This window comes from Chenopodium album, chromosome 26, assembly GCF_948465745.1.
Source record: "Chenopodium album chromosome 26, dcCheAlbu1.1, whole genome shotgun sequence".
Classification (NCBI taxonomy): domain Eukaryota; kingdom Viridiplantae; phylum Streptophyta; class Magnoliopsida; order Caryophyllales; family Amaranthaceae; genus Chenopodium; species Chenopodium album.
In genome coordinates this window covers 6,365,874-6,378,966 of record NC_137859.1, presented here as the reverse complement: position 1 = coordinate 6,378,966, position 13,093 = coordinate 6,365,874, and the positions used below count along the sequence as shown (strand labels likewise).

The 13,093-nt window shown below is 38.1% G+C and overlaps 2 protein-coding genes across 3 annotated transcripts; both read right to left on the bottom strand.

Moving 5' to 3' along the window:
- Positions 1 to 2,215: 2,215 nt before the first annotated feature.
- LOC145617928 (uncharacterized) lies at positions 2,216 to 3,452 on the bottom strand. Its single transcript, XM_081672700.1, has one exon. The coding sequence runs from the start codon at positions 3,250 to 3,252 to the stop codon at positions 2,596 to 2,598; it is 657 nt and encodes a 218-aa protein (XP_081528826.1). The 5' UTR covers positions 3,253 to 3,452; the 3' UTR covers positions 2,216 to 2,595.
- A 1,398-nt stretch (positions 3,453 to 4,850) lies between these two features.
- LOC145618121 (uncharacterized) lies at positions 4,851 to 12,037 on the bottom strand. 2 transcript variants are annotated; one of them, XM_081672910.1, is made up of 10 exons: positions 11,891 to 12,037; positions 11,593 to 11,818; positions 11,215 to 11,277; positions 10,956 to 11,003; positions 7,462 to 7,550; positions 7,321 to 7,358; positions 7,172 to 7,214; positions 5,999 to 6,163; positions 5,152 to 5,357; positions 4,851 to 5,044 (listed from the first exon to the last, which is right to left on the bottom strand). In XM_081672910.1, exons 1-9 carry the CDS (start codon positions 12,015 to 12,017, stop codon positions 5,179 to 5,181), a joined length of 978 nt encoding a protein of 325 aa, XP_081529036.1. In that variant the 5' UTR covers positions 12,018 to 12,037; the 3' UTR covers positions 4,851 to 5,044; positions 5,152 to 5,178. The 2 variants fall into 2 exon arrangements, with proteins under 2 accessions (XP_081529036.1, XP_081529035.1); XM_081672909.1 differs by having other exon boundaries at positions 4,851 to 5,357.
- Between the last annotated feature and the right edge of the window lie 1,056 nt (positions 12,038 to 13,093).

Here is a 13,093-nt window from a genome sequence, read left to right as displayed (position 1 = left end):
TGCATCGATGGTGTTCAAAAATTAACATTTACTGAAATTTGTTGACTAACGGCTTAGTTAGTCAAAGCAGTAACGAAGTTAACTTCACTTTCCCAATTTGAAAGCTAATTCATTATTTTATGAAGATCATCATCCCCGACCACGATACATTATGATAACCTTTCATGCAATTGGATCTTCTCCGACCATAATTAGTCACGAATCATCTCCAATTTGTGGTCACTGAGTCGAACTTAGCTGTCAATTGCGAAGAAATCAAAAACAATTCATACCTGCCAAATTTAATTCTTACTAGCTTTGGGGCGTACTGAGCTGTAAATTGGGATGACAATGGCATTCCAGGATAAACCCCAGGATAAAGGGTAATATTCAGCTAATGGTTTGCATTTGATGTTCACGACATTACTTGCCACGTTGTATGGTCCACAATAACGGCAGAATTCCGTTTGTTACCAAATACCATACAAACGATTATAAAAATATTATCTGGTACAGTGTGGGGACCACAAAAACGCCTGATTGACAAAATTTTGTAAATCAGGCTGATTGACTAGGTCTGGCTCCCAACTTTGATACATAATTTACTAGTACGAGTAGTAAAAAGTAGTTGCTTGACAATATAACAATAGTTGAGTTCAACCAAAATCGTATGTAATGTGCGTTGTTATTTTCTTAAAGCATTCTTATAAATTAGAAAATGGTGTGTATTGTTGTTAACCTAAGTCATATATAGTACTCCATTAATTTCAAAATATTTGCATTAAAACCTTTTGGTACTTGTACTCCGTATTAGAGAAGATAAATGAACAAATTTATCAAAATGACTTTTACATGGATAAGAGGATGGACTGAGTTAAGATTTTAACTATTCTATAACTTTTAAAAGTTGTTCATCAACCTTCACTAATTACTTCATTAATTTTTCTTCAAAAAAAAAAAAAAAAAAAAAAAAAAACTTTTAAATTTCTTCAAAAAAAAATGTACTTCTTTAAAATGTGTCATGAGGGTGTATTGCAAATTTACAAGTAAAAAGGTAGAAAGTACTCTATATATATTGACTTCTACAATACGAAGTATATTTTTATGATTATATTGTTCTGCTTTTGGTAGAAGAGCATCATCGTAGGAGACGACAAATTGAGCCTCAAGAATCAATTTTCTTAGGGTATGCGGTTGCTGAAACGCCTAGCCAAGCTCACCCACCACAAGACAGGTTTGCTTGTTGGGAGACTCACCCACTATAAGCCAGGTGTACAACCCGAGTCGAATCCGGATGTAGCCGGAACTAAACTCCGGTGAACCAGATGGGCATCCTAAAAAAAAAAAAGAAATGCCTAGCCAAATGATCGCTTCATATGAAGTGTGGACCTCCATATTTCTTAACCATATTGAACTGAAATACATTTAGCAAAGGAAATTAATTTGTTGATATGTTAATACTTTGGTATCAGGACTCCTCCAGCCAGGGGTGGCAGAGAAGATTGCTATTCATTTGCTTTGAAGCAAAATCTGGTATGATATACTTTGTAGTAGTATATGCTTTGTAGTAATCATGAGTATTCACGGCAACATAGAGTCAATGGAGAAGATGGGAAACCTGCCGCAGAATGCAGGCATTCTGCGGCAATCAAGGTGGCCAAGAACAAGGGTGATCATTCGTTTGGAGCAAAAGTACAGGACAGTTATATTATACAGTAATCTAGAGTCAATTTTGCCAAAACAGATAATCTGAGGTGGCTATTACTCGAGTCACTTGCACAAGAACCTGCAATAAGAAACGGAATCATATAATATCATAGAGGGAGAAAAGGGGAGAATTCCAAGAAGCAGACACTTCAAAATGCCACAACTATTTTATCTAAGACAGTTTGATATGCCCTCCAGAAGTCCAGATAGAATACCTACATGCTAATGACAAGAAACCAAATGTTGGTGCATAAGGGGCTGTCAAAAGTCCAACATATTTGACAAATCGAAAGAATCACTGAATTGTAACATTCATATTTCACCCTACTAGAACAGCATGCAAAGCTCTCTTCAATGGCACAAATGGATGCCAAACATAGGTGAGCTTATATCCTTTTCTTATCTTCCATGGTATGTAACATCAGTTTTTGCTCAGTATTAAGCAACATTTTCACAATATTTTCAACATCACACACAGGCTACAAACATGACAATAAGTATACAATGAAAAACTCACTGACAAAGAGCATTCGAAAACACGATGAACATCAATCATCACTTGAATGATTTACATAATCAGAATATTTGCAACTTTAGCATATTCTGAAAGCTGTAGAAACTATAAGCCTGATCATTACTGATAGGTTGTCAAAGAAACATAAACTTTCCAGAACCTCTGTTTATAACATACCAAACAAGGCAAAAACACAGGCTTCAATATTAAACAACTACATTGTACATTAGGCAAATTTCACTTTCCTGGCCAAATTTATAGCTTTCATTCAAACAACCAAGATGCAGTAAACAAAAATAGCAGTACAGCAGTACCTCCATTAACTCGATCAAAGTCGAAAAAATTATCTAATTCAAAAAGACTACCTTCTGTCATTGCAACCAACTAATTCATCATCATTCCATGATCACTTTAGCTCCAACAGCTTTCATCTTCTCAATAATCTGTTCAGCTTCCTCCTTAGGCACACCCTTCTTAAAAATTGACGGCGTCTTCTCCACTAAGTCCTTAGCTTCCTTCAATCCAAATTCAGTAAATGCCCTAATCTCCTTAATAACCTTAATCTTCGAAGCCGCTTCGAATGATTCCAATTTCAATTCAAACACAGACTTCTCTTCCTTCTTCTCCTCTTGAGCATCCCCAGCAGGCGAATTCGCCGCCATTTGAGCTAACCCGGCAGCTGCCCCAGGATTCAACACCCCAATAACAGGAACTTCATCTTCTTTCATCCCCATTTTCTTCATCAAAAGTGTCCCTAATTCAGCTGCTTCTACCAATGTTAGAGATGAAACCTCATCAACTAGCCTAAAAACACGATCACTCGGTGGACTACGGTGAGATGTTGGATCAAATTTTGATGGGTCATAATCTGCTGGGAGTTTTCTGGGATCAATTTCAACTTCTTCAAATTCCTCTTCTTGTAATGCAGGTTGAGCATAAGTGCGATAAACCCAGGTGGAATTTAGGGTTTTTGAAGAAATTAGAGATGAAATGTAGGGTTTTGGAATTAACCCAGTTGGGATTTGTTGCCTTAATCTCAAAAATAAACTCATTTTATGATATCAAATTGTAAGATCTAAAAAACCCTAATCCCTAATTTGCGATTGAGGAGAGAGAAAATCAACGGAAGTATGGAAATTTGAGGTGTTGTAACATTGATATAAAGAGATGGGTATTGGTGATTTCTAGCAGAGTGACAAGCTAGTGAAAGTTCATAACATAAAATGGGGGTTTGAAGAAGACAATGCCCTAAACCCTCCCCCAAATTTTTTGCTGGATTTTCATGAAGCTTGGATATGTCCTTTTTTTTTTTCTCTCTTTACAACATTTTTTAAAAAAAATTATAAAATTGCTGTTTTCAAAAAAAAAAAAAAATACTATAAAATTGTTTAATGCATGTTTTTTTTTTATTTATATCATAATGCAAGTTAATAATGTAGAAATTTTTTTAATAAAAAGTAAGGAACAAAACATTAGGAAGTCCTCCTCACGAGGGGAATTTATAATGTATAATAAGAAAGAATAGAAAACAAACTAGAGGTATTACAAAAATCAGTATCCATAATTCCATACTAGAGACACTGAATGACCCACATCAGTTATCCAATACGCTGCGTGATTTATATCATGATAGACGTGCTGGATACTTTAATTGCGAAACCGAGAAAGGGGAGAACGAGTGTCTTGACTCTTGGTAATATGTTCAATCTGCCAAGGTAATGTCCAAATGTCTTTTATTGAGTTGATGACTAATAGGTTATCACCTTCTAAGTGACACATTGAAGAACTAGTTGGACACTTTTATATAGAGCAATAGCTTCTGCTATAATTATTTTGGCGTGGCCGAGGTTGAAAGTAGATGTCTTGATGAGTGCTTTGCTACTTCTAGTGATGAGTTTGAAGAAATTGTTAGGAGGCGTCTTCTATGATATAAGAATGGATGATAGGGATTATTGAGTATGAGAAGAATGATTATGAGATCTCGGAATGGAAGATCCCATGGAGGAATAAGTATTTATGAGACTTCTTTGGTGTCATTGATTGAACGCAAATTGCGCTCGGTAATAAATCCTAAAGATGTCAAAGGTTTCATTACGAAAGTTACAATATTTCGCTCTTTCTAAATACTCCATACTTCTTTGGTTCTAGTGCAACTGAGAAAGATGATCAAGTGTTTTACTATACTGATTGCATAAAAGGCTAATGTTGAACAGGGTTATGTTCTTTTGTGAAGAGTTTCTCGAACACCTAAACTGTTATAAAACATTTGTTTAAAGGAAAAATCTAGAGTTTATTAGGGATGTCTATTTTCCAAATCCATCTATAAAGCCAATTGTTGTCTTCAAGTTTGAGACTATGAGCGAGCCGATTGCCTAACTTAACTGAGAAGTCTTCATACATAATGAACCCCCAAATAAGGGTGTCCATCATATCATTGAGAGGTAGTGGAATGCCCATAATTTGGGCTGTGATGTTTTAAGAAAGAAGAGCCCTTAAATTTTGTCTATCCCAAAGTGTTTTTTTCCAATAAAGTTTACAAGATTGATGCTTCAAATGCAACCTGGTTCAATAAAGATTCCAAGACAAAATGAGAAATCCAAGCAACTAAAAGTAGTAAGCATGAACGTTTGTCGATATAAACCTGACAGTATTGCATATGAATCAAGCATGAATCACTGGATAGAGGCCATACATGAAGGTTGGATTACAACACTTACAAGGTACATAAAGCAACATAATTGATGCCTTTGCAAGCGTGAAACTGTGTAAGTAGGTTTCCTTTGTATCATACAATATAAACTTGATATTGACACTCTTCATTCAACCCACATTCATCACAACAACCTGCATACAACTCTGAGATGGTCAGCATGCTCAAGGGTACGAAAAACAGATACAAAGCTGCAGTTTCTACAGATGGATTTTATCCGGAAGCAGCAACAATATTTTACCATCAGAGTATTTAGAATTGCTGACATCTAGCTACAATCTCCATTAGACACAGAATAATCTTTCACCATTAAGATTTCACCACAAAGTTTCTTGGGTATCTGTTCCAATGCTAGGCCCTCCTGCCATACCTGTCCAACCATAACCCCAGGTCCAAGATAACGGACATATATGACAACCTGATCATTGAAGGGCCATGGATGTTTGGCTGCAAATAGAAAGAGCCTCAAACTTAGCATTGATTTTCAACATGCAATACTCAGAAGAGAAACCATGCATTGAGCAGTAAAAGTGATTATATCTGTTAAACACATGAATACATGATCTGATGATCACCAATTGCTTTGCTACAGAACTACACAATATAACAGAAAATGAGCGGTTCAAAATAGACCACTATAATACACAACAGAAGAGTAGTAAACAATTTAATCCGTTTGGAATAATAAACTGTTTAGTCCCTTAGAAACTGAAATTTAACAGTCAAAGCTTCTGTGGTTATTGCCTTACTGGCACAGGGGCACTGTAAAAATATCTTGAAACACCACCATTAGGAAACAAAGTTGGACCTTGGACCCAGATATAAGAAGAATAGAGAAAACAGGTTAATAAAAGTTTGCTTAAAGTGAAAAGAATTAAATCATGCTTGTCATGCAGGTAACTTGCAAAGCTTAGCAATGAAAAAATGGAGAAACGGTAAAATAGAAAATGCAATACAAACAAATAGATATCCAGCTATAAAAAGTATGTTGATATTGACACACAAATAATCCAGCACTAACATCCAAATTGAAGTTACATAACTAGTGGTTCATCAATGCATATTTACATGAGAATTTGTAATCTCACCTGGCATTGGGAAACCTTCTGGATAATAATGGAGATTCAATAATCCATCCCCAAACTCATAAGCTAAATCACATGGCTGTTCAGTAGGCATTACTTCATTAACTTCTTTTACAGTAAAATACAGTGGACTGGAAGATGTTGCCATTCGAGCCAGTAGCGACACACCTGCATTTGCAGTTATAGCACTTAAATTATTCTAAAAACAGCGCATTCGCCAGACTGCAATGGACAACTCACGTGTACATTGGCAATGGCTAAGAATCATATGATTACTGAGTACAGGGCCTTAGGGATTCACTGAAAGCTATGGAATTTGCTGGGAACAGGAGCGCAATAAATCAATCAGATTATGAATCGGTTGTGGTAGATGCAAATATAGGCCCAGGTGTGAAGGTGATGATATGAGAGTGAAGAAGCACATCTCAAGTCTTACTCTAGTTTTACAATCATTGAATCCTTACCTATCTGTAGGCCGTTGTAACATACAAAAAAAAATTTGTCCAGCATAAATGCTAGTGGCAAAAGTACTGGCTTTATCTATGTAAACATTTATCCCTAGATGAAGCTAAATTTGTGTGAAATAGTTGCTGTTTAATAGCAATAGAACTTGCCTTAGCCTCTTAGAATGGTCAATACAGAAATCTTAAGCCCCTTCCTAAATTTAGGTAGATAATGCAGATACCACGACAATATAACAAGGTTTAGCACATTTCATGACTTGATGAAAAAAGGTATCATAATTTTATTTTTTATCATTGTCATAGCTTTATGACTTTCCTACTTCAAGTATTATAGGAAGGTTTATGTTAATTGAGTTGGAATTAGTGATATATAGTCAAAACAGTAGATATTAGTCCTTGATCAGAAAACTGTACTTGAAATCTAAAACAGGGGAACTGGCTAATTCCATTTTCCCATAATATGTCCCTAGTCCTCAAATAAAAAAGAATACAAGGAATGGACTGACATAAATAAGCCAGCTAGAAATTATTACTTTGGTGTATTTTTTTCTCTAGTTAAGGATTCTAAACATTCTCAATTAAAGTGCAGCTCAAGCCAATATGTTGGACTGCTTTCACTTAGATTTAGAAAGCAAATTATTCCTTTGTAATACTGAAGATTTTGCAAGTAGAAGGAGAATGATCTTCCATAATCAAGGTAAGAAATTCTTACCAATAAGTCTTCCATATATGTTTCCATCTTTACGAAATAATGCCTAGCATAACGAACGATGCATAATTCTGGAATCAGAATTCAACAATGTTGAAAGCTCCAAACAAGAAAGGGAGATAGAAAATGCAAAGACCGGTTAGAGAACTCACCATCTGCAAATATTTGATTAATCCAAGAGGAATTGGACCTGTTATTTATTGTTCGAAAAGCAGTCAAAAATTTCTTCCAAGTCACAATAAGAATCAAGACACCACTCAGCACATTATAAAAAGCTAAAGCCAGATAGAAACCTCCACTTTTACGGCAATTCCAGAATTCAAGTGACAAGGCATCATTTTCACCAGACAACAAATTAGAAGAACTCATCTTAGCTAACTTTAACTCCGCCAGTGGGTTTCCCGCTGCCAGTCCCAAGCCTGGATAAAGGAGGAGGGTTACGGTAGGCCAGTGACAGCCAGTATAAAACTTCGTCACATCCCATGACATGAGCCAAACAGATATTTTCGTGGGGGCGTTCCCTACTCAGCGACGCGCTGCACTTCCTAGACCCGGGTGTAGTGATAAGTATGCAAGGGTTGCTAGGTCGTCGCCCAGAAGCGACGCGCCACATTGCCCGAGTGTGGTGTCAAATGAGCAAGGGCGTGCCATTGGGGCGTTCCCTACTGAGCGACGCGCTGCACTTCCCAGACCCGGGTGCAGTGATAAGTATGTAAGGGTTGCTAGGTCGTCGCCCAGAAGCGACGCGCCATATTGCCCAATTGTGGTGTCAAATAATCAAGGACTTGGAGTTGGGATCAGGAGGGAGCGTGGGAGAAAAGAATTTAGTTTGCGGATTGGTTCTTGGAATGTGGGGTCTCTTACGGGAAAATCAGCAGAATTGGTAGAAGTAATGAAAAGACGACGCGTGAACATCATGTGCCTCCAAGAGACAAGATGGACAGGAGAAGGAGCTCGAGGCTTGGTTTTGGGGTATAAGGTATGGTATGTTGGGCAAGAAACGAGCCACAGAACAAGGAATGGTGGAGCTAGGAACGGAGTTGGTGTGGTTCTCGATGAGAGGTTGGCAAAAGAGGTGATCGAGGTCTATCGGAAGAACGATAGGTTGATAAGGCTGAAGTTGCTATGTGGCAAGGAGATTGTGAATGTTATCAGTGCTTATGCTCCCCAAGTGGGTTTAGATGCAGAAGAGAAACGACAATTTTGGGAGGACCTAGACGAGGTGGTGCAGGGTGTCCACCACTCAGAGAAGTTATATATTGGAGGGGATCTAAATGGGCACGTTGGGGCGAGCCGAGATGGCTATGAGAGTGTCCATGGAGGCTTTGGGTATGGGCAGAGGGACGCCGGTGGTGAAGCTATTATGGATTTTGCCCAATCATATGATTTAATTTTGGCTAATACTTGGTTTAAGAAGAGGGATTCACACTTGATAACTTTTCGGAATGGAGCAAATGCAACTCAAATAGACTTCCTGCTCACAAGGAGCATAGATAGACAAAGTTGCATAAACTGTAAGGTTATCCCAGGGGAGAGTGTGGTCACCCAACACCGGCTATTGGTAATGACTATTCGTCTGAAAGAGAAGGCGAAGAAAAAAGTTAGACAAGAAGAACCAAGGATAAGATGGTGGACCCTAAGGGATGCAAAAGCTAAGGTTTTTACAGAAAAGGTAATTGAAGAAGCGGATTGGGATGGAGAGGTGGATCCGGACATGACCTGGTTACGAATGAAGAACTGTTTCCTAAGAGTGGCCAAAGAGGTCTTAGGGGAAGTAAGGGGAAGAACTTCGGTACAGAGAGATACTTCGTGGTGGAATGAAGAGGTGAAAGCAGTAATTAAGCAAAAAAGGGAATGCTATCAAGCCTTAGGAAAATGTAGGAGTGATGAAACCTTTGCAGCGTATAAGGAGGCTAAGAGTAAGGCAAAGGCAGCTGTTCGCCAAGCAAAAGAAAAGGCATATCAGGAGGTTTATGAAAAGCTTGATTCCAAGGAGGGAGAAAGGATCATTTATAAGATGGCAAAGAGAAGACAAGAGGCAAGGAAGGATATTGGCATGGTGAAGTGTGTCAAAGATAAGAACCAAATGGTCCTAGTGCAAGAGGAGGGCATCAAGGACAGGTGGAAGGGGTACTTCGATGAATTATTTAATGGAAGTAATGGAGTTGTGATAGGAGATACCTCTATGAGTGATGAAGAAATCAACATGGAGTATGTGCGAAGGATTAGGAGAGTAGAGGTGGAGATTGCACTGAGGAAGATGAAACCTAAGAAGGCGGTTGGCCCTGATGGGGTACCGATAGAGGTGTGGAGGTGTTTGGGTAAGATTGGTATTGATTGGTTAACAAACCTTTTCAACAAGATATGGACGGCTACAAGGATCCCACAAGATTGGAGGAAGAGCACCTTGGTCCCGGTTTATAAAAACAAAGGAGACGCTCAAGATTGTTCTAACTATCGAGGAATTAAGCTTATGAGCCATACTATGAAGTTGTGGGAAAGGGTGATTGAACAAAGGTTGAGGGCATGCACAAGCATTTCAGATAACCAATTTGGTTTTATGCCTGGGAGATCTACTATGGAGGCAATCCATTTGATAAGACAAATGATGGAGTTTTATAGGGTAAAGAAGAAAGATCTTCATATGGTCTTTATTGATTTAGAGAAGGCATATGACAAGGTGCCAAGAGAGATACTTTGGTGGGCAATGTTGAAGAAAGGTATCCCACGAAGGTATGTAGACCTAGTTAAGGATATGTATCGGGATGTGTCAACAAATGTGAGGACATGCGGAGGGTTGACAAAAGATTTCCCTATTACAATCGGATTGCATCAAGGGTCTGCATTAAGCCCTTTTCTTTTTGCAACGGTTCTAGACGAATTAACTAGACCAATTCAAGATGAGGTTCCATGGTGTATGCTGTTCGCAGATGATATCGTTTTGGTGGATGAGACTAAGGATGGGGTTAATGTCAAGTTGGAGCAATGGAGGCAAAGGTTGGAATCTAGAGGGTTTAAGCTAAGTCGGAGTAAGACTGAATATTTGGTATGTCGTTTTGGCACTCAGAGGGGGACAAGCAATGAAGTGGTGAGTTTGGATGGAAAGGATTTGACCATGAGTGAATGTTTTAAGTACCTAGGGTCGATCATCCAGAAGAATGGTGACATTGATCAAGACGTGACCCACAGGATTAAGTCAGGGTGGCTTAAATGGAGAGCGGCCACGGGAGTGCTATGCGACCGCAGCATTCCCTTAAAGTTGAAGGGAAAATTCTACAGGACTGCCATAAGACCAGTGTTGCTCTATGGTACAGAATGTTGGGCTTCTAAGAAAGAGCATATTAAAAAGATGGAGGTTACGGAAATGCGCATGTTAAGGTGGATGTGTGGAAACACTTTAAGAGATAGAATCAGAAATGAGGTTATTCGCAAGAAAGTAGGTGTGGCGGGCATTGTAGATAAATTAAGGGAAAATCGTCTGCGTTGGTTTGGACATGTAAGACGGAGACCCGAGGGTGCACCGGTGCGAAGAGTGGAAGAGTGGGACCATGGAGGGATTAAACGAGGAAGAGGGAGACCAAAGATGACTTGGTTGGAAGGAGTGAGGAAGGATATGAAGTGCATGGATTTACGTGAGGATGAAGTTTTGGATCGTAAGGGATGGAGGAGAAAGATTTATGTTGATGACTACACGGAATAATCAAATTTGGTTCATGTTAGCCGACCCCACTTTTGGGATTAAGGCTTTGATTGATTGATTGATTGATTGATCATCTTAGCTAACTTTGCATCATTGTAGCGCCCTCCAGCAACCTCCCAAGCAAGCAATATAAGCCTGCATTATTCCATATTATTGTCAACAAGAGCAGTAGACACAAGGGTAACGACATATGAAGCAAGATTTAATCACAATGCAAGAGGTGTTCAAGTATAGCTCCTCAAAATGCTTCCACAAACACAAATCAAATTCAACTCATCAAAAGATATCCAACAAAACAAAAAGTGGCAACAAAATTAGAGACCGAAAAAAGGCAATCGAGTTATACCTAGGATTCAGGAGGTATAGTAAACGATGCCGTCTTTCTTCCGGGATTTCCGAAATTTTCTTCCTAGTAATAAGGAGACATTAATATCATAAAAGACTTACTACATGCCTATTAAAAAACATCATCAGACCATAGTTTTCAAACAAAATCAGTCATTTCCTACTGCACTACACTAATACACTTCAATCATAACATACATCCAATTAACAGTATTAATCTTGTCAAACTATATACTTAAACTGATCAATCAAAAACAAAAACAACAAATAATGCAAATGATACCTCACAAATTCACAATTACAACAAACAAAAAAGGGATTGAATTAAGTAAATTAGCAAATAAAATTACATAATATAGGATGCAATTTAGAAAATTACCAGAGATATGAAGCAGGATTGTAAGAAGAAGGGTCTAAAGGAATGAGTTCTTTAGGAGGGTCAAGAAATGTGACAACATCTTGCTCATCCAAGTACACCCTTTTACCATCAGGCAGTATTTCAGAGGGTTTTTCATCCCACGACGTCGTATTGAATGGCTTAGCCCCATTTACTGCCTTAATTTTTGCTTCAAATTTGTGTTTTGTGAACAATGGAAACTTCCGACCTAATTAATCACAGCAAAATTTGCAAATTACCCAGAGATTCAATTGAAGGAATAGAGAGTATAAGATGGTACCTTTAGGGAAGAACTGAAGTGGGTAGTTGATGAATTGGCGGGAAATGGAAGAGGAGCCATTGAAAAGTGCTGGGTTGAGGAGGTGGCAGTTGCAGGTTGAAGCAGAAGGTGAAAGAGTTGCTGCCATTTTGGGGGGTTTAATTTTTGGTGGGGTTTAACATTAGGAACAGGATAGTTTAAGCTATAGTTGAGGGGTGAGCGTGGGACGGGTACGTACCGTTAGTGCTAACGGTTCGGGTAATCAATAACCAATTTCACTAAAAGTGATACCCATAAATCGAACCGATAAGTTCGTGTACCCAAATTATTAGAACGGGTACCCGAACCGTTAAGGTTAATTAGGTTATCGGATCGGGTACCATTTTTGGACTGGGTTTATGGTTATTCGGGTAGTTTTGCTCAACCCTAGTTGAGGCTCGGCGCGAATTAATTCCATTTTAAAGGAGGGGTGGATGATATTCGAACTCGTGACCTCTGTGTCACGTTGGCTCCGATACCATATTAGTGGACCATCTCAACCAAAAGCTTAACCTGATGGTTAAGGCTCAGGAATATGTTACATACTCTATTAGGATATGTATATTTGGGTTACAAGGTTTTTTTTTATATATATATGTATATATTTTATTTTTTTTTGGTCCACCCGATTCATACTTTGGGCTAATTTGAATTTGGGGATCAGTTGTGGGTGGTTAGGTTTCACTCCCCTCCTAATTAGTTAATTGTCAAGGCTTAAGGAAACTTTGCGAGACTCTTCAACTCTTTACCAAACTCGTAAATCAAGACGTGATATATTTTTTTAAATTATGAAAAAACTACATAATAGAAGACCTTTTTTTTATACTTTTATATTACAATTTTTTTCCCCAAAGTATTTCTCTATCTTCCTCTCAATTCTTCTACTACCTCTGGTTCGTATTGTATGCAAATTTGGTGTATTATTTGTGAGATATAAAAAATTTCCAAAATTGCATATAATATGAACCGGAGGTAATATCTAGAACCCCCAAAAAGTTATCTCTGCTAAACTACATCACTAAGGTGCCTTCAAAAAAAAAAAAAAAAAAAAAAAAAAAAAAAATTAAAACTATAGCAGTAAGATGATTATACATTATGGAGTAGCTAAGAAGCTCACATCAGTTACAAAAATGGCATTTGACAAGTCAAGGTCAAATTAGTTAATTATCATTTCAAAATAAGCTC